This window comes from Haemaphysalis longicornis, unplaced genomic scaffold, assembly GCF_048455015.1.
Source record: "Haemaphysalis longicornis isolate Haplotype H1 unplaced genomic scaffold, Haemaphysalis longicornis Haplotype H1 scaffold_6, whole genome shotgun sequence".
In the NCBI taxonomy this organism is placed as follows: domain Eukaryota; kingdom Metazoa; phylum Arthropoda; class Arachnida; order Ixodida; family Ixodidae; genus Haemaphysalis; species Haemaphysalis longicornis.
The window spans coordinates 6,766,380-6,792,668 of NW_027526407.1; the positions used below are offsets into that span (position 1 = coordinate 6,766,380).

Sequence of the window (26,289 nt, forward strand, 5' to 3'; positions counted from 1 at the left end):
CAGACACCAATCCAGGCACTGGAACCTATCCTGACCGTGAGTATTTCTTTGCACCCTTTAACGCCATGCAGGAACCGAATTCCCACGCGAAGTAACTTGAAACTTGCATCTTACTCAAGTCGTCTAGGAAATGGTTAAGCGACAAAGTAATCCTTGAGCACAAGCAGCGGTAACCTGTTGTTTTCCATGACTTCAACGATCCTTAAACGGGAATTTACAAGATTGGCCCTACAAAACGTACCCCAATTGCAAACAAGCACCCGGCTGACTTGAGCGTTACGGCGATTTGCCATTTCACTTGAATCCTTTTTAAAAGATTCGTTTCTGGTGATATTCAATAGACGATTGCATGGAACATGGCTTCTCCGAACAGTTTACACACACGGATTATTTTGGAAAAAGCATTAGGAGCAAAGCCACATCCGCCGACAGTTTTAAATTATGTGCAGGTGCATTCAAAAGTAAACAAAGCAACAGTTCTCAAATTTAGGACAGTTCCTCCGCCATCTGCATAGCCAGCGGCATTTGTGCGACCTTTTAAGAAAGTCCTTCTCAACTCAAATCCGCCCGCACACACGCAATTAAGGCTGAGTGTGGCACAGATTCACGAACCCGTGCGCTGTGTATTTTTCACTGCACCTGTAGGTGCTATTTCTGAACTGGGAGCTACCGAGCCAGGGTACACACTTTCTACGTTTCAATGCGAAATCATAATTACAGGCTCATCAGTCTTCAATTGTAAGTCGCCGAACCATTGCGAATTTGGTAATTCCTCTCACTGGTACATTTTCTCGTGCCCCACATCACCCGTAGGTTTGTTAAAACGCGTTCATCATTACACAAGTTTCTTCAATCCTCTTGTTTCATATACTTCTTAAAATATAATACCAGCCATTGTTGGGTACTTCCGCGAAGCAGTACTTCGGGGCTAATGACTAGGTGAACGCGATTACCGTTCGGCTGCCTCGCAGAGACTTTCGCCCTTATTCTTATATTCCAGATTGATGGAAATTGTGCTACGGTATGTTCTGGTTCGAGATCGGCTATGGCCACTGTTATCAGTTCATATTGAACACTGGAGACGGCTTCAGTGTGCATAAAGTCGATTGGTTACCACTGAATGTCATGCATCGATAGCTTCAGCGAAAGCGTTGCCCGTGTGTCTACGTCACCAGCTCCATCAAAATGAACATTCGTCTGTTCGTTATAACCGTCGTGGACGGACATAGGCGTAAATTAAAAATACTCGCGCACGTTTTGCATCTTACGCTGCATCAGCAGTGTCTTTTGAAATAACTTGTGCACTAGTGTGAACGTTGTGCAGGGGGATCATACTGTCAAAAAAATCGCGTTGTATTTTATACCACCTATTTTGAAAATAGTTGAGCAGATTTTTGTGTGTGCTGAAAGCAACCTTGGTGTTTTCTTTTGCCCATTGTCGTTAGCATCACCGCATGGCGAGCACATTTGGCGTTAAGAACTTAACCAACCTCCAAAGCCCTTCACAAAATAAAACGTCTGTTGGTTTGCTCTCATATTAAGTTTTATTTCTGGCGAAGCCAAGGACACTTCAAAGTAGGCCTTCCTTTTTTTGCTATGCATCGTCAGTAACCAACTGTTACTGATGATAACACCCGCATCGGTGGCGACACGTGGTGTGAATTGTTTTACGCTGTAGAGTAAAGCCTATGTTTCTGAAACTTAGGTGTAATGTATTCTGGATTTTGGAAAAAATTTCACGCGTCCTTTGTTGAGAGTAGTTCTCATTTCTGTTTGTCTGCGGCCGACGTCGTGCCATCCTATTCGAAAGGCTACACGAACAACTTGGTTAGTTTCCGAAATATGAACAGTGCTTTTATGTACTTCACGTCAACAGCGAAATAAAGGGTGCATCAAACCCCAGTCTCTCAAAACACTCTGCATGAGGGAAATAAATGTAATGGTTGCTTTTAAATAGTGACTTCCTGAACTCCAAAGAAGAGACTTGTGTCTGGGTGTATAGCGACCTAAAACTTGCTCTTCCAAGGCAATTAAGAAAAGTAATGCGTAAAAATGTGACAAATTGTGTAAACCCTTTAAAAGCTAGCCTCTGCAAAATGAAGGAAATGCCCCGCACAATCAAGATTTCAATGCGCGGTCCCTGTATATGTGTAGGTGGCGGTCTCTTGGACACTGTAAAAGCAAGCGGGCAGTAAAGAGAGAGAGAAAGTTTATTTGGCCATTTATACACCGATTACATGACAATCGATGAGAAAAAAGAAAGCTGCCAGAGCAACTTGACAGGCCCACGAGCGCATTACTACATGGTAACAATAGGCAATTATACAGAAACGTAGTTGCAGGCAACTAGCAGACTTGCTACACAGACATACAAAAAGATAGAGTTTCCGTGACATCACCAGCGTACATTGCAGCCCGAAAACAAGAAAAGAAGAAAAGCAACAAAAGCAGGGTACAGAAATATGCGCAAGGGCTGGCATGACAGGCTGTGTCGATCATCGAGGTCACATATACCCCAAAAAAACAAACAAATGGCCGTAGCACTCATATTTTCACTGAGCGGCCTGTGTCACCCCAGTATGGCGCAGCATGATTTAAAGTGGAGCACTTACAATTTGTAGAGTATAAAAAAAATCCGTACACGTATGAACGGTGAATACAAGAATAAAAAGATACCAAATGATCAGTACTAACATGGGCGTGTATTGTACTGTCCTTGGAAACATTTATTTCGGATGAAAATTTTGTGCATGAAATTTATTCAAAAGATGTGGCAACACGTTCGATACTCTTTGAAAACCGTAACCCGTACCACAAGCAGGCACCTGAAAGTGTTCTGGGCTTCGGGTGGCATAAGCAGGTTAATTACCACATAGGCCAGGAAGTGTGCCTACATTATCACATCCCTTTTTTATCTCCTTAATGTCCTCGTCGATCAGCCTCACGTGGCCCATGTGAGATATCTTTGTAGTGTTATGCATTTCAACTCTGTGAGCTGTGTGCGCCGTATTACGAAGATTGTGAATTGAGGGGAGCACTCTTTTTTACAAAACAAAACTTTTGTGCCTATTTATCTTAGTTGTACCCCAAACTAAGTGAGCATAGTTCCGATGAGACATGAATGAGGAATATTATAACAGCAATTTAAATTTAGTTGGTAGTAAGAAATAGGGCCGGCTGGTGATTACTGTAATTCTTGAAAGCTTGCAAACAACTGCAATAACATGTTCTTCCCAGGTTAAGCGGCTACTGAAGAATACACCCAGCACTTTAATTTTTCGCACAACTTCTATGGTGTCACGACCCAACCGTACATGAGTAGGAATCACACCTGGTTTGTTTCGCGGTCAAAAAAACACTGCTGTTGATCTTTTTGCGTTTACTTTCAGCTTGTAAATTTCAGACCAATGTTGTAGGTTTCTTGATGTAATGTCGGCTTCATTAGTGGCATACTTATAAGAAATTGAGGAAAACAACACAGTTACGTCATCTGCGCATAGTATACATTTCTAAATGGTACCAAGATCTACAATATGTTTGATATACACTTAAACACAAGCTGCCCTAAAATACTATCTTGCAGCATGCCTGTAAAAATTTGTTACTGATAAATTGTAATTTTTATTCCAAACACATTCTGGGCTATGAGAGAGGTATGATTCAAGAAGGCTTCAAACTGAACCCTTCAAACCGCATTTTTTTTAGTTTAAATAGTAGTCGACTATGGTTATGGTGTCAAAGGCCTGCGAAAAGTCAGTGAAGACACCCAATACAACTTTCTTTTCTTCGAAGCATCGCAAACTGCATTCCTTCAGGTTTAGAAGAGCTACCTTTGTAGATTTTTGTTTGGAGAAACCGAATTGCGCGTTTGCAATTAGGTTATTCAAAGAAAGAATTCATTCGAATTTGTATTACCTTTTCAGGACCTTTCAAAAATGCCGGGAGGACTGAAACTGGCTTGTTTTTGACGAGCATTTCCGTTTCCCTTTCTTAAACAAAGCTGCAACTTTAGCTTTCGGCATTCGGCAAAGAAATAAGCCCGATAAAAGCACAAATAAGTGATACTTGGGAGTAAAGAAGCTAGAAAAAGTTTCAGATACATCTACGTTGGTATCCTAAGGTGTAAGGCGCGATAGCGATGTTTCGACTCCCATGGAGCGTTTTCGTACGAAGCTGCTGCATTTGCGATCTATGCTTCACGAGCACGAAAGGTTATCGAAAAGAGAATACTCAATCGTCATGTCCCAGGAGAGACAAAGGCTGACAAAGGAGTGCGTGCATGTGTAGCAAAATGTTTATTGTCTAATTTCTAGGCCGGGCTCAAGAATTTTGATTTTTTTACAGAGAGATAAAGAGAGAGAGAGAGAATGTTTTGTTCAGGAAGAAATATTTATCGCTCAGGGAAATGGGGTAAAAAAATAGATGGCGGTAAGTACAAAAGTGGAACCTGGGTCTACAGCACCAGGTGCAGCAGCTCCTTCCCTTGCCAACTCAATCAGCTCGCGCTGACCTTGAGGTACCGAGCTGGTCAAATCAGCCTCTTATGCCTCGAAGAAGTGGAATATGTTATGTGTGAGTTGTTGCACCTGTACGTACCATTGCACATGGCTCGGTTGCAGACAAGAGGGTGTATGTTTCCTCTATTTTAGCGGAGTTCCAAGTTACTGTCTTATGTTCCCACTGAACACCTTAGTGCACATGGATTTTCAGATAAGTGTGTTCGGTTTTTGTGCACAGAGTTTGTGAATATTCGGCGTTGAGGCCTCGTTGTAGCGAAGGGAAAGATTATGTTTCTAGGCATAGGAGCACGGTATAGGGGAGTTCGTATGCCTCTTGCATAGTGCGTCGTTAGCTTCCAGACAAATAGATCCGGCTGTCCAGGTGACGTTGTCAACTTCGTCCATTATGGGTGGATATATCTTGCAGAAGGGCTTGGTATTCTGCTTCCAGAAAGTTGTTTAATGTCTTTTACGAGTCTGTAATGATGTTACGCTTCTATTTGATACTTCCGCTAGTCGGATTGCCCAGAGAATGGCTAAAACTTCCAATGCTTTATTCATGTACGTTGGAGGGTCATGCAGTCACAAAGATTGCCAGAGTAGTCAACTACGACAATTTTGGGCACAATGCTTTCGTATATCCTAGAGTTGGAGTATCGTGTGGTCTCATGACATTGTGACGTCGCCAAAGACGACGCAGCTGTCTTGAAGGAAAAACAAGTTTATTGGAGTGAGCTTGTGCGCCCCTATCAACTGAAAGAATACAAACGCGGTGAAGAAGCAGTCAAAATTGTGACGTCCGCAGACTGGTGTCGGCGAATCGAATACCGCGGCGTCTGTTCTGCAGGTTTCTATCTTTGTGCACGATTGTTTCTTGAACCGTCGATTTACACCCAGAAGTTTGCAGCTCAAAGAAGATTATTCCAGCCTAGTGACATTTGTGCGAAACACTTTCCTTGTCAGAATGAGATAACTCGTGCGGCATAAAAATAAAGAATGGACCACCCGCTTCGCTTGTGACCTAGATACCACAGCCAGGCGCGGCAGGGCACCAAACACAATACATAAATAAACAAACACAATTCAAGGTATGCGGAATTATTGTAACTTTTCCTGAATGAGCTCGAGCCAGCAATACCGTCTTGTCTTGTGTACGAATTTAGGCGTATTTTTGGTTGAGGAGACATTTTATGCGGGGTCACTGAATCGGTGCCTTGACTATGATGGCGGGCAGTCGTTTCCTTTCAAAGGGGGGAAGGTGGCTGTTTTTCCTTTTTTTCTTTTCTGTATGAATGTGCATGTTTCTTTCCAAAGGGGGTACGATGGCCCCTCGTTATTTTGTTTTTGCATCCGCGAAAGTGAGTGGTGAGTGGAGAGTGGTTTCCCCGATTTCTTGAGATGCGTCAGGAAGACAAGCTGAGGACATTTTCATCGTTATTATCATCAACATCCTACTTAGGACGACTGCAGCGTGAAGGCCTGCCCGATTGAACTTCACCTGTTTTTCTCTTTGATTCCCGAGTCCGTAATTTAATCCGAATATTGTTTTTTCATCCCTCGATCGAGTACATGGCCGTCCCCTTCTAGACCCGCCTACGCAGGTTCATTCTGCTACCCTGGTGGTCCTCTCTTTGTTAGTTCGTCTCACAGTTAAAATTGCGAGGTTGAGAACTGTATTTAATGCTGTCCTAATGATGTAGTTTTCACAACTTTCTTTGGGGGGGGACGTGGGGGGGAGTAAATTTGTGGTACAACAGGCTTTGCAATATTCTGGTGATGATCAGTGGTCACATATATATTATCATTTATTTTTTATTTTTCTTCCTCTTCTCTTGGTTGGACGTTTCGATTGTGGGCAATTATTGGTTAAAGGTTTTCTGTTTTTTTGGCGATGGTGAGTGCGGAACTACCTTTTTGTCTAGAACCCCGCCGAGCATTTTTACGTGGCAATTCTCTGAGACGATGTTCATACCTTTTTTCAGGGTGGTTTTTATCTTGAGTGCATGGCATCATCCGTTGTTTAGCAAACCGAGCTTGCAGCCGTGACCTAACCGTGGGAATACGGAAAAGTATTTTGAAAACTTCAGTAATTTTACGCTTTATAGTTGGCTTTATTTTACCTATTTTCCGCCTATAATCTCCGCCTTTCTTGATTGCTGGTAGACCGGTGTTAATCCTTTGCCCCCTGTTTTAGTTCCGTCACCCACAGTTGGTGCCGGCATAACATGCGGTGAAAAACACGGCGCAGTAGCTCAGTGGGTAAGCTGTTGCGGTGCCGAGCGCAAAGACTCTTGCTCAGTTCCTGGCCGCGCCGGCCTTTTTGCTGACGGAAGCAGAAAACAAAAAAACGCCAGTGTGTCGAGATATCGTTGCACGTTTAAGATCCTAAAGTGGTCAAAATTGTTCCGAAGGCTTCGACTACGACATGGCTTATATGCCACGGGCAGCCTCGGGCACGAATTACCGGAAATTTATATTTTTGATCGTCTGGTTGAAACACGCTTTGGAGTGCCGGCGTAAGTTGCGGGCATGGCTGGACACCGTGTCTGCCCGCCATGCCACCACCGACTGGGCATAGAACAAACTTTACCACGCAGGTGCTGCACCTGGTGAAAATGCGTATCCTTTCTTTCGTATGTGACGTTTTATCCTTGTCCTCCTTTGCAAAATTCTGGTGTCGTGGCGCCACATTGCCGATTCAACGGAGCCCTCGAATCTTGCTGCCTCCGTCGTAGCTTGTGGGTCGCCGGGGAGACGTACTTCCGTGGATGCCTGAGGGCCAGGGCTGATATCCCGCGGCTGGGAGCCATGGGGGAATAAAAAAATGAGCCTAATAACGCTTTCGCGCTAATATCCGTGACGTGTTTTACCGACCTTATACGTAAGTCGTCCGCGTCGCGGGAGTTATTTTTTTTCATCGTTATAAAAGCCGAAACAACCTCGGCAGACGCAACCGGAGGCATGTGCATGGCCATGTGCATGCTTACTTCGCGTTTTTAACCAATGCTGAAGGATATGCGCGGTCATACGCGTTTCCATTGCTGGACAGGTGCAGGATGTCGTGCTTATAACAAGAGTCTTTCTCTAATACAACGTTTTATAACTGTGTCCCCCCTCCCCCCCCCAATCCAAATTCCCATTGCAGTGCGTGTTCAAAATACTGCGACAGAAGGGATCCCTCATCAGTGCTTTGAAATCCTTCGCCAATATCATCGCCGTGCTTCTTGAAGCCGCGAACTCGCAGTGTAAGTATTATCACTGTACAGTGCTTCACTACAAACGTTTCTAACCATGGACCGGATTCCGGCCTATTTACAATGAAAAAGGATCGATTCGAAATACAAGAACGGAAGCAAATAAAAACCACAAAATGCACTTTCAACACAAAAGAGCAGTCAGATCGCAAGGCGGCTAAGCATTTCGCCAATTTTAAACGAAAGCAGTTTTTCTCTGTTTCAACCGCAACACTACGCACATACACAGCTGCTGAGCAGAGAAAGCTCGACGATGGGGTGCAGCGCAGACCCAGGAACGTTTTTGCCAAAGGCGCACGCTCCTCTTCCATTGTGGGTCACCAATCCTCAGCTCAGCAGGCGCACCGGTGTGCGCGTGCCCGGGCGCTAACTTTAAAGAAATACGCCCTCCTCTTGGTGTCTCCGCACTCTTTCGCTCCGGAGGTATAAGCAAAAAAAAAAAAAAGGCCAAAAATACTTGAGCCAGAACGAAAGCCGTCGCGTATACTTAACTTTTTCGGTCAAGAATGGAATACGCATCTGAGGTTTCAGATCCGCAAAGTAATAATATGTTCACAACATCGGAAAGATCCAACGATTAGCCTTTCGTTTTGTTTTGAATCACTCGCATCAGTCTCGCTACCCGTTTGCACAAATAAATGAAACCGGAATTCCAACTTTAGTATCTCAAAGAAAAATAGCTAAAGTAAACTTTTATTTCTACCTACCTTGCAAAAAAGCATACCAGACTTATGAGACGCAATTTCTTTGCGACCTTAGCGTCCCACAATACGTTATAAAGCACGCCACATCACCCCCATCTTTGCCCGTACTAACAATTATAAACAATATTCCGTCCTCGAACAACAGATTGAAACAAACTGTCGCGCCAGATTTTTAAAGTTTAAAAACGAACTGAAATCAAGTGAAAATTTTGTTATGGGGATTTTTATAATGTGCTTTATCATATCTTATATATTCCAATTATTTCGTTATGCCTGTAACTTTACGTATTTGGTCATGCTTATTTGATTTTAACGCTCCCACTGCCGGATGGGCAATTTACTTGGGCTTCAGTATTTTATGAATAAACAAACAAATGAATACTTGACCAGGTTTTCAGTTCATGGTGCACCTACCCCATAACATTGAATTTTTTGGAGTAAAAATAAGGTTTACTGAGTACACCTATGTGCCGGCAGGAAACTCGCCCTAACACGACTTGGCAACGGGCAACAATGTCTGAGGGTTAGGCTTAATAATTTTGCTTTGATCGAAGTGGCTTTACAGTTTCTTGTTTTCCTGTTTTTCTCCCTTTTTGATGCGACAGTGGCGTCATTGTTTACTGCGGCTATCAATATTCTCACCGGCACAGTCACCCTCACTGGCTGCGAAGGAACGATCATAGCTTCATTGCCAAACACCCTTGTAGGCAAGGTAAGGATGCATGGGACAAATCTCAAAGCAAATCTATACGGTAAACGTACCACTGATGATGGTGGTACTTGCCGCAACTACTCCTTTTTTTATTAATCTACGAGAATGCACCGCCATTCAACGGTTCTGATAAAGACGACGTCACTAAACATAGTGATATTTTAACAGTTCAAACACTACGGAAATTAATACATGAGTCCCCAGGCGCTCTTTATGTCGCTGGTATGGCGGAGCCTAGTCAAAACGGTTCAGTGGAAGCGAACAGTTTGAAACTTCAAACCAACCTCTCATTGAGCGCAATTCAAGAAGTGTGATATACAATGATTAAACGGAATACTACGCCAATTGGGATATGGCTAGAAATTACAAGTTTTGGCACTTGAAAGATAAGGCCAAAACAAGAAACATTAGCTCAGGCATGGTCCATAATCTGTTCAAGTAAGCAGAGCAGCAGAATACTAAATCCAAGTGCATCGCAAATAGTTTTACTGAGAGAGACGGGTTGCAGGAGATCACATTTATTAACGCGTGCGCTCCGAACTTTCCGAGTTCGAGAAGCCACGATGACGATGGGCGGTCGCTTAAGAGTGATCGGGGAGTTTGCCAACCGTTGCCCGCAATAACTATGCTAGTGGAATACCATGTTCACAAATACATATTCCGAAAGCACATCCCTAATGCTCACACATCTTCCTCCTCGGCTTAAAGCGGGCACCTGGACTCAGGTGTTTACATTTGGGGGCGGTTGAAGACTTTCAAGCGGATGACGTGCAGGTTATTGAACACACGGCTCAGATATGTATCTCTGTCCTGTAGCACTAACGGTCTGAGCAGAGTGCAGTATTGGGCTGGCAATCCATCTTAACAATGATGTGCCGCAGCAATAAGGACCTAAGCTGAGACACTCAGGACCACCGCTGTCTAACAAATGTATTTTTATTACGCGAACAGGTCATGTTTTAAACGCGCTAAACACACGTATGATGAAAACAGTCTACCCGATAAGTAATAATTGAAATGTGCCGAAAACACGAGATGCAACAAAAAATTAAAGCCGTTACAATCAATGTGACATCTGTCGGTAGTGCAGAGCAGTGATTCGCCTTAATGGGCTATGGCGCCGTTATACGCTCACTATTGCTACTCTCCACTCTCTTCGCTGTCTTGTCACATTCCTCTCCTGATGAATTGAACGGAGGTTTGTTCAAGGCATTTCTAATTTCCCGCCTTCGCAGTACTCGCGTGCGTCCTACCTGAAACTGCGCCAGCGGGAGTTGTGTTCTTTTAAGTGCAGAGCCCTTTAGGGGCTCGCCTTGTCGTCGTAGCTCACTTGCTGGACCCAAGTAGAGCGACATGGCGTCCCGTCGTAGCGGCTCTCATTACGGCGCCCCACTGAGGCTGCGAAAGCCAAGCGGTTTATGTACTCTTATAAATAAATAAATAGATAAATAAATAAATAACTAAATAAATAAATAAATAAATAAATAAATCCACCAATCAATCAATCTTTTAATTTCAACAACATCTGCTTTGGGAACCGGGAACAAAAAGCCACCAAACGGTCTTGACAGGTTCACGGCCCTGTTTACAAGGCAAGCGGCAGCTGCGGCTTGCTGCGAACATAAGCATGTACATACTAGAACACATACGAAGTTACAATACATGTATATTAAAAAACAAATCTCATCGCAAGAAGACATGCGTACGCATAGAAACAAACTATAAAAGCAACTCAAACTAGAGACGAAGGAAAACGTAACACCAGTTGCTTAAGATAAAAGAAAAAAAAAGAATTACACCAAGCATCTAGTTTTACAATCACTATCAAGAGGTGAGTTTCAATTGAACCGCATGGTAAAAAAAAATGTCGGTAATTTTTTAAACAAATACTATAGAGTGTTAAAGCTCTTTCAGACATGACGGAAGAACATCACGTAGCATTTGTGTGCCGTAGTTCGTGCGGGCCCGCGGCATTTCCCATCGTGCAAAAGTACGGAAGTTACGCTGGTATTGTTTCGCAGTTAGTTTTGAAATATGCGGCAAAAATTGTTACTTTTTCTTAGTCCACTTTGATATCGTTTGACCAGTGTGGTACTGTAATACTTAGGCATTGGAAATAAATTCATATACCGTTATTACGCGATTCTAACCCGCACTTTTTTTCCGAAAAAATGGTCCGAAAATTCGCATGCGCGTTAGAATCGGATACAAAACCGAAACTGCCGAAACAGAGGAAATTTCGTCCCACCCATCGCCATCGCCATCTCAAGATGGCGCCAAAGGTTTTAGCAACGATTTTTCGGATGCAGCAAGCCTAGGCGCCTAAGCTTTTCTATCGGAGTTCGCACAAATCGTCAAATTGTTTCACTTGCGCGCTTTATAACAGCAATGTCAGCAGCGGCTCCCACGCGTTCAAAACGAGCGGTCGGCTGAAGCGTGCACCTCTAGAGAAGCTCTCGGGATGGGCGTGCGAGGCGTGCGCCACGATCCTATAGACCATGGTTGAACGTTTGTTCAGAAGTGTGGCATCGAAAACGCGCTTGAAGGCACCCAGGCCGAGAAGTTGCGGTCAGCGGAGAGCGACGAGGAGTGAGATGAGTGAGATTACTTCGGGAAATAAATCGCCCATTTTATTCGCATTCGTTTGTCTGGGTCACAAAGTCCCGTGCGCGTTACAATCGGAGGTGCAAGTTTTTTCGGTTTTTTGCCAGGAAAATCGGGTGCGAGTTAGAATCGGGGGCGCGTTAGAATCGGATAAATACGGTATTTAAAAATAAGGTAACTGTGGCTATTATATGCTGCGTTTACAAGTATTCGGGTTGCCTTTTATTTGCAAGACATGAAGTTTAGTGATATTGGATTGCGTAGTTGTGCGCCATACCAGATGAAAATACTTGACGTACGATAAAAGTGGCGAATTATAAATAATAAGTTGGGTAAAGAAAATCCGAGTCTAGATAGAACACCCGTGACTCTAGAAAGCTCGGTAATAACGGAATCTACCGGAAAATTTCATAACATATGTTCCTCAAAAATAAATCCAGGGATTTAAAAACAGGTGCTTGCTCAATATCTTTATTGTCTACCCTGAGACCAAAGGGTAATTCAACTCTCTTATTTATTTCCCTAAAAAGGGCAACTTTAGTTTTATTTGCATTTATTTTAGGGGAATTAGCACTACTCCATGATGACAGACTCTTCAGGATGGTATTTGCGTGAGAAAATAAGCGACTTGAACTTGATCCGCTCAGAAGAATCGTCGTACCATCAGCATACATAGGAAATTTGGTTGTAATGTCGATGTTTACTACGTCATTTAAGTAAATGCAGAAAAGCAAAGCCCCAAGAATGCTTCCTCCAGGCACACCGACACTAACTACTATCAGATCTGAATTGTAATAATTTATATGGACTGACTGCCTCCGGTGCTGGAGATATGATTCAAGTAAATTCAAAAAGGGCCTCAGAAGCCTTAGTGGCGCAAATTTTTTAAAAGGGTTGAGTGGTTAATTGGGTCAAAGGCCTTCGTGTAATCTATAAATATGCCTAGGTTTCACCGCTGCTGTTCAAAGGAATCTAGAAAAATTTCCTTCTGTGCAAAGAGAGCGGATTCAGTTGATGAGCCCTTTGTAAACCCAAACTGAGAACTTGTAATTAGTTTGTTTCTGTGTAAAACGGAGAACATACGGTTATGCAGTATTTTTTCTAGACCATTTAAAAAAACTCGTAGTATTCAAATTGGCCTGCAATTTGGTAGACTGTTTTCGTTCGAAACTCATGAACCGCTGGCGCTTGTCACACATCTCCCCGTTGCGTAGCGCAGAGAAAACGGTAGGTACATTGGAGGCAATATATTTATTTTTATTTATTGAAAATACATTCAGGGCCCATAGGGCATAACAAAAAGGAGTGGTGACACACCGACCTAAAGTGCAGTTGTAAGGCAAAAACAGCATACAAACAAAAATGAAGAACAAATTACAAAAGCGCCATTCAACAAAGAGCTTTAAGAATGGCTGCGTTAAAGAGTGGCATCAGCGATGGTGGGAGGGAGGTGGTTCCATTCCACGCTGGTTTTTGGGATAAACGATTCATTATACACATCAGTATGACAATACGGCACACCAACTTTGCTGAAATGGTCAATTTGAGATAACACGTAACGTAGGAGAGTGATAAGTGGACAGTTTTAAGGAGGGTTTTGATGATAAATTTTTTGTAACAAACAAAGACGAGAGCGTTGGTGACGGTGTGAACGGCTGGTCAGATTACGCATATTTTTCATGGATGAGACACTGGCAAGGCCCGAATAAAATAACAATATGTACAAGATGAATATCGTACAAGATGAATATCATACAAGATAAACACGTACAAAATAAATATCGTGAATCAAGTACGTATGCATATAGTTTTTATTGGGCTTCCACTATTTCGTCATACTTTTTCACTTAATCATAAGCTCCATATTCCATTTCTTACACCTGTCTGTTACACTTTTGAGCTCATTTCGCGAAGTTAGAATATCAGCAGCGTTAGCAGTTTTGTGGAGAGGTACATATTCCTCCGCTCCGCGAATAGTTTAATTGATAAGCAACAACACAGTCCGGAAGGTCATTCATATAAACAAGGAATAGAAGTGGTGCTAGTAGCGATCCCTGTGACATGACTGATTCTACTGGAGATAAAAACGATGAGCGGTCATTGGCAATAACAGACTGGGAACGGTTGAGAAGAAAGTCTTTAATCCTTTCTAAAAGTATGGACTGAATCTTTAGTTTGCTTTCCCTGAAAATTGATAAATCATGCGGGCGCTATCGAAGCCGCCCTGATCGAAACTCCAGCGGGGGGTGGGGGGGGGGGACCGTGAAAGGTAGACGGCGGGATCAACGGCAACGTCCACCTCTTGAGAGAGACGAGGTGCAGGAGACCACGTTTATTAAAACGTTGTCTGCCAGTCTTCGACGACGCGACAGCCTACGGCGATGATGACAATGAGCGGCCGTTTGTGAGTGATTAGGGGCGTGGCTTCAGGTGCCGACAATAAGTACGCTAGTGATTACACTCGGTCCACACATAAATATTCCTAAATCGAGCCCCTAACGCTCACAATGTTTTTTAAAACAAAGGCTGTACCAACTTACCAAAAGGCGCAACGGGTTGCCATAACCACCCTGCAACCTATTCAATGCCACTAGAAAAATCTAGTTCCTTTTCGGTAGACGTGAGCCAGTGTGAGCTTGCAGAGCCATGAGCCACAAATATCGTGCAAGATCTGCGCGCTTACAAAGCATTGTCCAATGCCTCACAGCGGTACGTGCTACCGAGTGCGTATGTAGGACGTGTAGGTAGTTACACTCTGGTAGGCTTCAGAAAATGCACACAGGACTCAGAGTACGCGGGAAGGGATTTCTTATAACGCTTAGTTCAATACTCACGAGCGGGTATGTATGTGTTAGTGGGCGGTTAAATAATCCTGGGCTCTGTAATCTTACCGCCTTGACCCTGGAAGTGCTACCGTATGTCGTGCTTGTTTCGCAGCTTTAATTCTGTGTGTCGCTTGCAAAACTTTCTTGTCCATGCAGTGCGCTACTAACCTGGGAAACCTTTGCCAAACTTCAGCGGTAAGTTGTTCGAAAGAAATTTGAAGAAAGACATTAAATTGTCAACCAATGCAGAGAATTCTCACGCTGCCGTTTATCATTGTGAAATGTTATAGCCACTTTGAGCTACGAGTTCCCAAATACGTTTGCTTCATTCATTTTTGATACTTTTCCTGCCTCTTTTCACCATTGAAGCACATTTACACTATTACAGCAATTACCTTCCTAACCTCCGACGGTTAGGCATTCCTGTTCAAATGCAGGATGTTACATAATTGGTGCGTTTTCAATAGATTTTTTATTCCAGTTTCCGTCGTTGCTCCCCGCGGTTTAATTTTTTCGTCTTTTTTTTTAGAGGAATGCATAAAATCCGCATTTCTGATTTCGTAGCTAACTTTCGTCATTTCTTTAGCTTTTCTTTTTGTTGAATTTTTAGTTGCTCAAAATTTCGTTTGACCACTTATGATTATGTAACAAAAAAGGGACACTAAAGTGATTTTGAAACTTTGCGGGATTATTAGCTAAGATTCCAGTCCTGTCTCCCTAGGCCATGTTTCGACCACTCTGGGTGCAATTACGCGAATTTATATAGTAGGAAAAAGAAATCGGAAATGCTGCCCTTCTCTCTGCTTCCTTGACCATTTTCTGTGGCGTTTTCGGGTAACGTCAGAAAAAAAATGACTTTGCTTGACTACACCACAGCACGGCTCGCCAACCTTCCGGCAGATTCCGTCGGCCCAGCACTGAGCGAGCCGGCTGCGGATGGGTCATTGGAATTCGTTCGCTCTGTTGAAACTAAGCCACAAAACGTTTGTGAATGGGACAATGTGTCTTTCTTTAGTTTGTTAGTTTGCACACTCTATTATGCTCCAAGTCCAGGTCGTTCCGCACAATCGCTCCACAAGTGCGCTGACTGGGACACCTATAAATATTTTGTAGATGAGATGATTACTGCTGCAGCTGAAGATGATTACCTTATTCCAAGCTTAGCGCGCAGCCTCAAGGAATCATCGTGTGTGATGAGAATGCGTTTAAGCATCAAAATGGATCAGTAATACGAGGGATTACGAGCAACCCGCAGGCGCGCAGAGCGGAAGGCGCGACGCACCAGAGCTTTAGAAGACCTTCAAGAAGCTCCCAAGGCACAGAAACATGTGAGATGACATTTGCAAAAGTTGCACAGGCAGCGATGGCAAGACTTCTGCGCAAATTTAGATGTCCACAAACCGTCGACGCACATTTGGAGCGTTGTCAAGGGCATGGGCATCAATATCTCGCAGCTAAGCCCATTCAGTGCGCTATCGCTGCAAGAAGACATTTCTCAGCTGAAAGCAGCTGAACAGTACTGCAAGCTCCTATCTGCCATCTCGTCTACGCAGATGCTCTTAACTCCAACAACATCGTTCCACTGCCATCTGCTGCACCCGCCTTGGACCTCTAATTCTCAATACAGGAATTGAACGCCGCGATTTCCGACGTCGAAAAACGTTCCTCTCCTGGCTATGGCCAATTAACTTTCGAGGTTATTTCACATTTATCTCAGCACTCCCGTCTAGGTCTTCTGGAATATTATAATACAGCGCGGCTACATGGTATCGTCAACCTAATTGGAAACTCAGAAACATTACCTGTGTCGTAAAACCTGGAAAGCCACCGACACGTTACGACTCCTTTTGTTCAAAATCCCTGCTTAATTGCGTTAGAACATTAGTGAAACAGGTCATTTTTAAAAAGTGTCCCTTGCTACATGGAAACCAAAAAACTCTCTCCAACTCAAATGAATAGATTTTGACAAAACAGATCGGGTATTGACATCATTGCTCTGGTATTGTCTGTAGAAGAACTACAATCCGGCCATGTACAAATTGCAGTGTTTCTAACGTAAAATCAGCATTAGAGTTTATTACGATGCAATCCTAGCATCCCTTATGGACTCGGCGGATGGTGGTACTCATGGATCTCAAACTATATTGAGGCGCGAAAACTCCTCATGTTCATGGCAGAAGCCCCAACATCATTTTATGAAATAAAAAGAGGAGTGCCTCAAGGAGTTTTATTTAGCTCCTTACTGTTTAATCTCACGCTCATAAACCTGAAGGGCGTACTCCACCGTAACGTCAAGATCACTCTGTGCGTGGACATCTGCATTTGGAGTGCATCAAAATCACAGAGGGTAACGCAAAACAAGCTTCAGAAGGCTCTCGCGAAAATAACTGCATACCTAGTGCCAAAGGGACTCGATCTTCCTTCAGAAAAAAGCGCCGCCATTGCGTTCACCCGCAAATCTATGGAGAGGTACCCTTTTTTTCTCGGTGGCCGGCCTCTGCACTATGTACGGACCCAAAAACATCTCGGTATCTTCTTAGGCGGGGACTTCGCGTGGGCCCTTGAAGTGAAGAGGCGGTGGACGCAAATCTTAACAGCCTCGCACATTCTTGTGTATCTTGCGGACAGCCACTGGGGAAGCGATAGTCACGCTATGGTTTTGCTGTCCACGGCGTATGCTGATGGAGTCCTGCAACAGCTACCACCTACAAATAAATGACAGCTGGAGGCGGCGTGGAATAACTGTCTCCAAGGTGCAGAGGACTTTCTGTCCCTCAAGAAACCCTCCGCGTTCACTCGAGGCACAAGCTACATGGAAACACCCATTTCTTGTACCATTTTTCTCTTGAAAACAACAATTCTAGCTATGGGGAAACCATCAAAATACTTTATGTCTCCCTTCCAACTCAAGCCCCACAAGCCATGCCATGGAACTTCGCGACCTGGACTCTGACGCCCCTGCTCAAAAAATCGTTCATACCTGGAACTGATTCGAGAATGCATATGCTTAAACTGGCCTAATCAAGATGACGCTTACCCCCATGAACAGGCTTTATTCGAGAACGAATCACGTTTATACAGATAGTTCGGCAACGCCTCAGTATAGTTCCTCTGGAATTTTTATTCAATGAGCTGACAAGGTATTGTTGTATCGGCTTGAGCGACCGACTTCACCCGCGCAGGCAGAGTGTACGCGATTGGAGAAGCCCTTCGATACATTCTACGCTGGCTGCCGACATACTGGACCGCCTTCTGCGATTCAAGGGCATCTCTTCAAAGCCAGCAACGTGCTAGCTGTTTCACCTTTGAAGAACATGCAAAGTGCGATGTGAAGTGTTTACCTCAGCTCACATACGTCGCTGGCACCAGGTAACCATGCAGTGGATTTCAGCGCACAGTGGCATGATGGGAAATAAGAAAGCGGATGAGGATTTCTGCAGGAGCCCACAAAAGAGGAACAGAAAGAAGATCCTCCCGAGTCTTGATGCCTCAACAATTACAAAGACACTAGCTTTGACGGACAGGAACCGATTATGGTGCCTGCTGGAAATCCACCTCGTTTTTTTACATGAGATAGGTCCATAAATAAAAACGAGGGTTCCAGAACATCTACCCCGCCGACTGGAGACGTTACTCTACAGGTTCTGTCTCAACGCATTATTAACCAACTCCTGCCTAAATCGTAACTGCCAGACCTCAAGCCCGTACTTCGATAATTGGGACTCAACTGAAACAGCCGAACATATTTTACTGGAGCGCGCTGGTTATGTCCAGACACGGTGCCGTTTGCCGAATTGAATTGATGGTCGGCACCCTGGACCAATGACACTGAGACTATTACTTGGACCTTGGCCCTCTCGCTCTGATCAACGCAAGGTACTGTTTGCCCTATTCGACTTTCTCCAAAACATTGGAGTGTCTACGACGTAGTAGTCTTCACGTCATTTCAAGAAACATTGACCTCAATGCTGCACAGAAGGAGGACTGTATTTTTTTCATTCTGGTACTCTTTCTATCTACACCTAATACGTTTTTCTCTCTCCGCCTTCCCTGCAAAGTAGTTCGTCGGCGAACTCATAACGGCGGACCTCTCTGCGTTTTCCTCTTTATAAAAAACTCTCTCTCTCTCTCTCTCTCTCTCTCTCTCTCTCTCTCTCTCTCTCTCTCTCTCTCTCTCTCTCTCTCTCTCTCTCTCTCTCTCTCTCTCTCTCTCTCTCTCTCTCTTGCAGCTCGCTGATTAACGTTTATTGTTGACGTCCCACTTGTCGGCAACCAAATAGTGATCCCTCCGCGTGCCATCACCGATAGGGCCCGACTGATTATATATTCCTCCCCCCGAAGGGTGACCCATAAGTCACGACCCGCCATTTAACAGTGACCCACAAATTCCCATTGACCCACCGCGCCCACCAGTGATCCGTAACCAATAAATTATAGCGACCAACCAGCGCCCCACTGGTGGCGCCACATGATGACTCACAGTTGGGTTACCCGCTAGTGACAGGTCATTCTTTACTAATTTTTGACGAACGGTTGCCTGCGGGTGGGCCGCAAGTGGTTCATCACCTGGGCCGCTGGAAAACGCAGTAGAGGGGCAAAAAGCGTCGGCAATTTAGCGCCCGTCACCATGCCGAGTGTGAATGCTGGCGTTGCAGTTCTGTTGGGTGGCGTATACTGGAGGAACAAACTCATTTTAAATTATCTGGTACCCTGGGAAATGAAAAGTCAACATTTGATTTAACGAATTTGTTTTGATGTCAATTGTGGCAAGGCATTTAAATTACTAGGCCAGTTCTTGGGCTTGGGGAAGCCTAGAGCGGTGAAGAACAATATAAAATTACCTAGAGAACTATTTCTGTTGAAAAAAAATGTGCCTACAATTTCTAACATGACCATTTTTCGCTGACACTGAACAAATTGTTTCACGCATATACACAGCTCGTAAATCGCTTTTACTTATTGACGGTGTTTTTAGTTTAATTTTGATACCTCACCGTTTTCTTTTTGTCCCATAGAGCAACCTAACCCCTGGTTTGGTCTCAGGACTGCTGGTAAGTTTTATGCGGGAAGAACCGATACGGTTACGGTCCGTTTGTTTTTATTATTATTGTCGTGTTTTCACTACGAGTAGCAAAATACGCCATCATATGAGATCAGCATTCTGATTTTCTTCCGACATCCACATTTCCGCCCCTCGATTTGCGCCCTCGAGGCAGCGATTTGGATGCTTAGCCATTCACAGTTTCCCCCCTAAAGAACGACTCTTTCTATCCTTCAGCAGGAGTGATGCGTGCCGACACCTACCCTACCCGCTCACAGACTACCGACAGCAATCTGCCTGAGCAAATTATTCAGACCCCGGTACCGCTCAGCAAAGCTCTCCACTGACTCGAAGCAGACTGCAACTTTGTTGTCTGTGAAAAAATGCAAATGAGTTGCCTTGCTAGGACTTTTGAGTGGTGTCTTAGGCTTCATTGTGTAGCACAGCGCGAAAGACAAGATACAAAAGAAAATGACACCAGACGAGCGCTACACTCAACTGAATTTTTTTATTAGCGAAGCTGTTTGAAAATCGCCCTTTTTGGTGTGCGCTGTTAAAATTACCACGATATTGCCGAGGGCAGGCATGCGAGCGCGGGCGCCGCGGTGACCACCCGGCGGTAAACAAAACAAAGAAGAACACCTATCGCTCGTGGATGTGTGTGCCTCGCGACGGCCATTCAGCGTCCCAGCGTCCCCGCTGCACGTTTCTCAAGCCACGCATACCGACCAAGGGAGACTGGCCAAGGCTGTCTCTGCCCCCCCCCCCCAAAAAAAAACAGCGTTTTCCGCAATCTCGGCAACACTTGCTCGCAAGGAGAAAGACACGTCATATCGTAGGCCCCTCCAACGTGATGTGGAACGAATATAACTTCCAAATAAATGAAAGAAGCTCACACTTATGGCGGAGTATAGGTCACTGTCGCAGCAAAAAGGAAGCAAATCGGCGGCAATCGCGAAAAAAAACCTTCGTGATGGTAGTGAAGGTTGTGTACAGGTTTGCTACCCTTCAAGTCTTACGCGTTAGTGTGAACTTCCTTCATTTTATTTATGAATAATTCAATTTATACAAAAAGCTATCATCACTCCGCGCATGTGCGAAGCAACAAACACATAACAAAAATTACAATCAAACAAGAAAGAAAAGGAGAGAAAATGGTCTCAGATGAAAGGCATGAACTAACGGGCAACGTCACTTATCGCCGTAGTGGCCTCTCCATGAAGCGACTTTCTGCTTGTCTCAGGGCGAGAGACAGCTTGATAACTCAACGCGTCCGTCATTCTGTGAATGGGAAAAGCCTATACAATATCTCGGTATTTTTTTGCGACGAACGGTAGTACGTTCATGTCGTGCGGTACTCACTTGATGCCGTGCTCCTGTCAGCGCAAAGAAGAAGGGAAGGAGCAGGCTTTTAATTGTGCTCCAGGATTCGGCATTGCTCGCGTATTCTAGGTTTTGCAAAACGTAGCGCCCCTAAGCAATCGCGCTACCTCCAACACTGGTTCAGGGCATGCCACTGTTGATGAATCGTTCTGCGTTGTTCGACGGTCGTAACCGTGCTGACTCAGTCCGCATAAGTTGCAACGTGATTTCCTTCTTGGTTAAAAGGAAAGGACAGCCTATTGTCTCTGTCAGCACCACTTTGCCTGCTTTCATTGGCCCATTTTCTTCACCGCCCGCGATGATCTATATCGGGTCCACCATGTAAGATCGGAAGCTCCATGTGAAATGGCTATATCCAGCAACATTTACCCGGATCGAAGGGCATACGAGAGGCCGGAAGCCATTGTTGGTGGGCCCGCTTGCTATCACCGCGACATAACCTTTTACTTGAACTGCTATGAGTTTCGGCGGCACGGCGCAAAACTACGTCAGTTGTCCGCTGATTTTGGGGCATCAGCAAATCACGCATATTAAGCTGGTGCCGTCTCAATCCGAGAGTGAGGTTGTACCTGGCAAGTGGCCACTTTTACAGCGGATCTCAATGCGGCCAACGACCTTCCACTTCGCCCCTGTCCCCAGTTTTCGTTCCTGTGAAGCCGCTTGACTAGGCAGTGTTTTTGTGCTACTCCTCCGCCCGCCCCGATGCACCTAAAACAATTTTATATTCTCTCCAGCACCGACTCTTCAATAATTTTCGCTATTGGCTCATAACGTTGCTGACGTAGGTGCTGGCGCCTTCATGGGCAGCTACACTCTGAACTCTTTTGGCCAGCGTGCGTGTCGTTTGCTCGGAGGATCAATGGCAAGAAATGAATGAGCATTCGTGCGTACTCGTGCAAGAATGGGCGGGAAAACAACAGCAAGAAGCTCCCGCATAACGGAGTGTCACCGCCGTGGCCACCTGAGGTACCAATACCCGTCCAGTAGCTCAGAATCCCTCCTTGGCGATTCTGAGTGCACGCACATCACCTGTTACCGCATTAGGTGCCGCAGGGATGGGGGAAGACTTAGGGGACGTGCACACGCAGCAAGGCTGTCCCCGCCGATGACATGGTCGTTGAGGTGGTGCAAGATTTACACACGCGTGTCTCAAAGCCCAATGCGGCCTGGCTGCTGTGCTCCCTCGAATAGCGGTTTCGGTTGGTGTCAAACAGACAGTAATGTGCCTTAGACGCGGGAGGGAAGCGGGCAACCCCATGCCTGTCCTCCTGAATATGGCTCAAGTTCCTCAAAGTTTCATTCAGCTAATCGGTTAGCAATTATTCTCAATCTCAACTGACAAACAAGCGTGCTTCGTTTCATGTACTTTTTCAAAATTTCTAACTGATTTAATTGATTGATTGTAGGGTTTATCCCACCGACGCAACGCAGTCGGTGAGGCGCGCCGTAGTGGAGTGCTGCAGATTAATTTTGACCACCTGGGGATCTTTAGCGTGCGCCGATGTCTCGTACACAAGGGCGTTTTAGCTTTCTGCCTCCATCAGAAAAGCGGCCACCGTGGCCGGAAATGAAACCCACGACCTCGTGCTGAGCTTAGAATGCGCCAACTCTGCTGGTCATTCTTCTTCACAGAGTGGAAGTTGCACTGAATTTTCATTATTTTCTTGTCAATGTAAAACTTGGTTGACTGAAATAAACGTTAATACTGGCATGATTACCATTCCGACGAGGCAATGCTTCGGTTAGAGTGGCGTCAAGCATGCTTTTTTTGGTGTCTATGAGAATATTAGCGCAGAGGTCTCTGTAGCTTTTCCACGTGTTGCATATTCCTGGATAGGTCCAGACGGCGCAGATGAGGTCTAACGTGCTGCACGGCGATAGCTCAGCCAACCAAACTGTCCAGTAGGAGCTACAGCCAGCCTACCAGCTTTCCTATCTTGCTGCCCAAGTAATTCACCAGAGCGCTGGTGTGGGCCTGTTGGAAGGACAAGGCAGATTATTGATAGCGCTAATACAAGCAAGTATATGAGTGGGCGCACAAACGCCGAGTCCTTGCTGTGTTCACTCACTCGTCCTTTTCTGTGTCAGCGATACCGAATTTTTGCAGAGGCAGGCCTGGCAATGAATGAGGGCCTCTTTCTCTCCGACCAGCAACAAAAACGCAAGAAGATGCGCACCCTCTTCGTCGGTGTCTGACGCTACACGGACGACACGCAGTTCGTATTGCGTTGCACTAACTTTTGTTGCCGGACACTCGGAATGTGAGACGATGTCTGGCCGTGGCGCAGAGAAGTTATTGTTTCGCTATGGCCACCAGCCCATTAAATTACGCGTATGCGTTCCAATTACCGGTTCTCAAAGCAGTTCTGTGTACTCTCCTAAACAGTTTCTAAACACTCCTTCCAATGCATAAGGCCCTCAATGATATAGTGCCCTTGTCTGATGGGTAACTTTTCCTTGCAGTGCTTGGTGAACAATGCTGTAAACACGTCCCCCGCTGGGACCGTCACTACTGTCCTCTGCGATGTCTTGAACCTTGGCGACGTCGTTGGTGGTATACCGTCAACGCCTCTGGACAAAATCATCGACAGAATCAAAAAGGAATTGTGTAGGTCTCGTAAAGGACAACTTAAAGTCTAGGCAGCACTCAGATAGAGGGGGAAATCTTTTAGTGGTAGAGCGCAATTTTTTAAAGCAGAAGTCACCTCTTGGCCAGAAGACAATACATATTTACGGTTTTCTTTTACGTTTCTGATGTTGTCATATGGTAGCCATTAGGTACCCCGATCACGCATGGCGTGGGTTTGCACAGTATGGTCTTCCAGTTGTAGACTGATGCTTTATCCCAATAGCAGTATGGTATTTTTTGGCTACAAAACGATTACGAAGTCCGGTGATTCTTAACTTTTAAATACTTAGTAAAAAGGGAGAGTTAAACTTCATTTGAAAGGAGCCATGTCCGAAATGCCGAAGTTGTAACCGCAATTATTAATGCCAATGCATTTCCGGCACTCGCCGTGCGATTATCGTACTGCACCGCCGTGTAACGTATAAGCAACAGAAGAAAGACTGCGCAGCCTAGGAGACTTTTCATTATTTAGACTTACCAGATTTCCGCACGCAGAAGCACAACCGTTCGCGAATGTGATATCTACTTCTCAGTATGCAGAAACAAAGACAAAACAGGGAAATACGAAAGGCACGGAGAGTAATTAGTGTAAACCATACCGCAAGCTCAGGATACGGGCAGGGAGATGAACAGACAAGTTTAACTAATTACCCCAATCAAGCTTGACATTGCTTCAGTGGAAATATTTCCAGTACTTTAATGAAAGGCTGCGTCTACCTAAGCAAATGGTCACTCAGAGTAACTTACTATGGCACACACCCACTTACTCACTCTCTAAAGCACTCTCTGATGGTTGTTCAAACTTTCTAGATAACGCAGGGGACCGTTGCATTCTTCCTTGCGGTGCCCTGTGTACGTGGCAACCGTTGGGGTACTCTTCTGGCGATGTGTGCAGCCTGCACTGAGTGCCGCGAGAGTGTCGCCCGTCAGGAATTCGAAATAAGGGAGCCGCGTTCCGTCGCGATTTATTGCAAGCATATATGTTTGGCATTGCGAAAAAAAACAGCAATAATTTTGAATAATTGGGTTTAACGTGCCGAAGCTACATCTGGAGTACGAGGCACTCCGTAGGGTAGGGCACCGGACTGATTCCACAACCTGGGAATCCTTAAAGTGGGCCCAACTCTCAAAAAACGGGCGTTTTCTCTTTTCGCCTCATTCAGAAAAGCGGCCATTGCAGCCAGGATTGAGCCCGCGTTCTTGGGTCAGCTGTAGAAGGCCTTAGCCACTGAGCCACCTCGGAGGGTAGAGTGATAAACTTCAACACGCCGTATAAATCGCATGCAGTTTGGCGATTAGGCGGTTAAAGGGGTACCTTATGTGTACTTAGCGCTAAATAGACAAGAACACCGACGAAGAATGCGGACGACGGAGGAGCTATCCTGTCCGCATTATTGGTCACTGTTCCCGTATCTTTTGCCATAGAACTTTGCTGAGCAACAAGGACAGTAGCCATAAAGCATGCTATACTAGACTCTAGCGCAACGTTCGCTGCAAAAGCGAGGAAATAAATATTTTAAGTATTCTAGCATTTCAGCATGAGCAATGTACGGAATGTTGAAAAGAGTGTTCTTGCGGAAAAAGGTTTCTTGAAAAAATGGTAGTTCAGTAAGCGCACTCTTTAATCTAACAGGTTATACATGATGGCCACGGGGCAATAGAGGTCACCGCAATAAGCAAGCTGCCCGCAGCCTCTCACATCTCTTTAGGCTTGCTACAAAAAAAGGCGGATTTTTGGTGAGATACGAAAATCGCCATTTTTCCGGGCGTCCATTATTTCGCCGTTGAGCCGGCCAAGGAATCAGACATTTTTGCATTTTATTTTAGCCATGTCAAACCAGCTGGAAGCTGAGTTTCCTTTGGTGACTTTAAATGCTCCATCCTGACAGCAAAGCTAGATAATTTTAGGAGTTGCTGAGCAAAACTTGAGTGAAGACTGTTCTTAAGCTGCTTGTTAGCATAAGCTGCAATAGGTGAGAATGCAATTTTGAATAAAAAACAATGTATTTTTTATTTCAGGTGCCTGAACAAGAGAACCTTGAAGATTCAATTAAGTGTACAAAAGAATTTGTGTCATGAGGCCAATAAACCTACTGCTCAACATTTCACTTGATGTCTCGTTAAACACTTATGACAATTATGTCTCCTTAAACACTTGAAACCAAAGACAATTACTGTTTTTGTCAGGAGAAAGGGGCCGCTTCTCCAATTCCCCTTTGGTTGCAATGTCAGTTTGCCCACCCATAGTTCTCTGATACCACCGAAAAAGAGTTGCCGATGTCGATGAACAATCACATATGGAGCTCAAGGCTACTTCACCAACTCTCATTTAACTTCTACATCAACGTAACCACCCAGAAGTTCCAAGACCTAACTCACGTACAGGCCGATCTGCTTACTGTCAGTCGCCTACAAGGTACTTACCAAGGTTATCCCTAACAGAATTTCTGAACCCTTAGATATCAGTCAACCTAAAGAACAAGCAGCGTTCTTTAAAGGGTATTCAACAATAGACCATATTCACACGATCAATCAGGTAATGGAGAAGTGCGCTGAGTATACTGAACCCCTATATATAGCCGTCATAGATTATAAGAAAGCAGTTGACTCGGTCGAAACCCTAGCACTCATTCAGGCA

General features: G+C 44.8%; 1 protein-coding gene across 1 annotated transcript in view; it reads left to right on the plus strand.

The window, feature by feature from the left end:
* Positions 1–25,759, plus strand: part of LOC144142219 (uncharacterized) — a 38,577-nt gene extending 12,818 nt beyond the window's left edge. The window contains exons 4-10 of the mRNA XM_077673579.1: positions 4–36; positions 7,645–7,744; positions 9,063–9,169; positions 14,755–14,793; positions 19,614–19,649; positions 23,486–23,630; positions 25,671–25,759. Coding sequence (XP_077529705.1) covers positions 4–36; positions 7,645–7,744; positions 9,063–9,169; positions 14,755–14,793; positions 19,614–19,649; positions 23,486–23,630; positions 25,671–25,678 — 468 coding nt within the window. The 3' untranslated portion in view covers positions 25,679–25,759. The remainder of the gene's footprint in view (positions 1–3; positions 37–7,644; positions 7,745–9,062; positions 9,170–14,754; positions 14,794–19,613; positions 19,650–23,485; positions 23,631–25,670) is intronic.
* Positions 25,760–26,289: the final 530 nt, after the last annotated feature.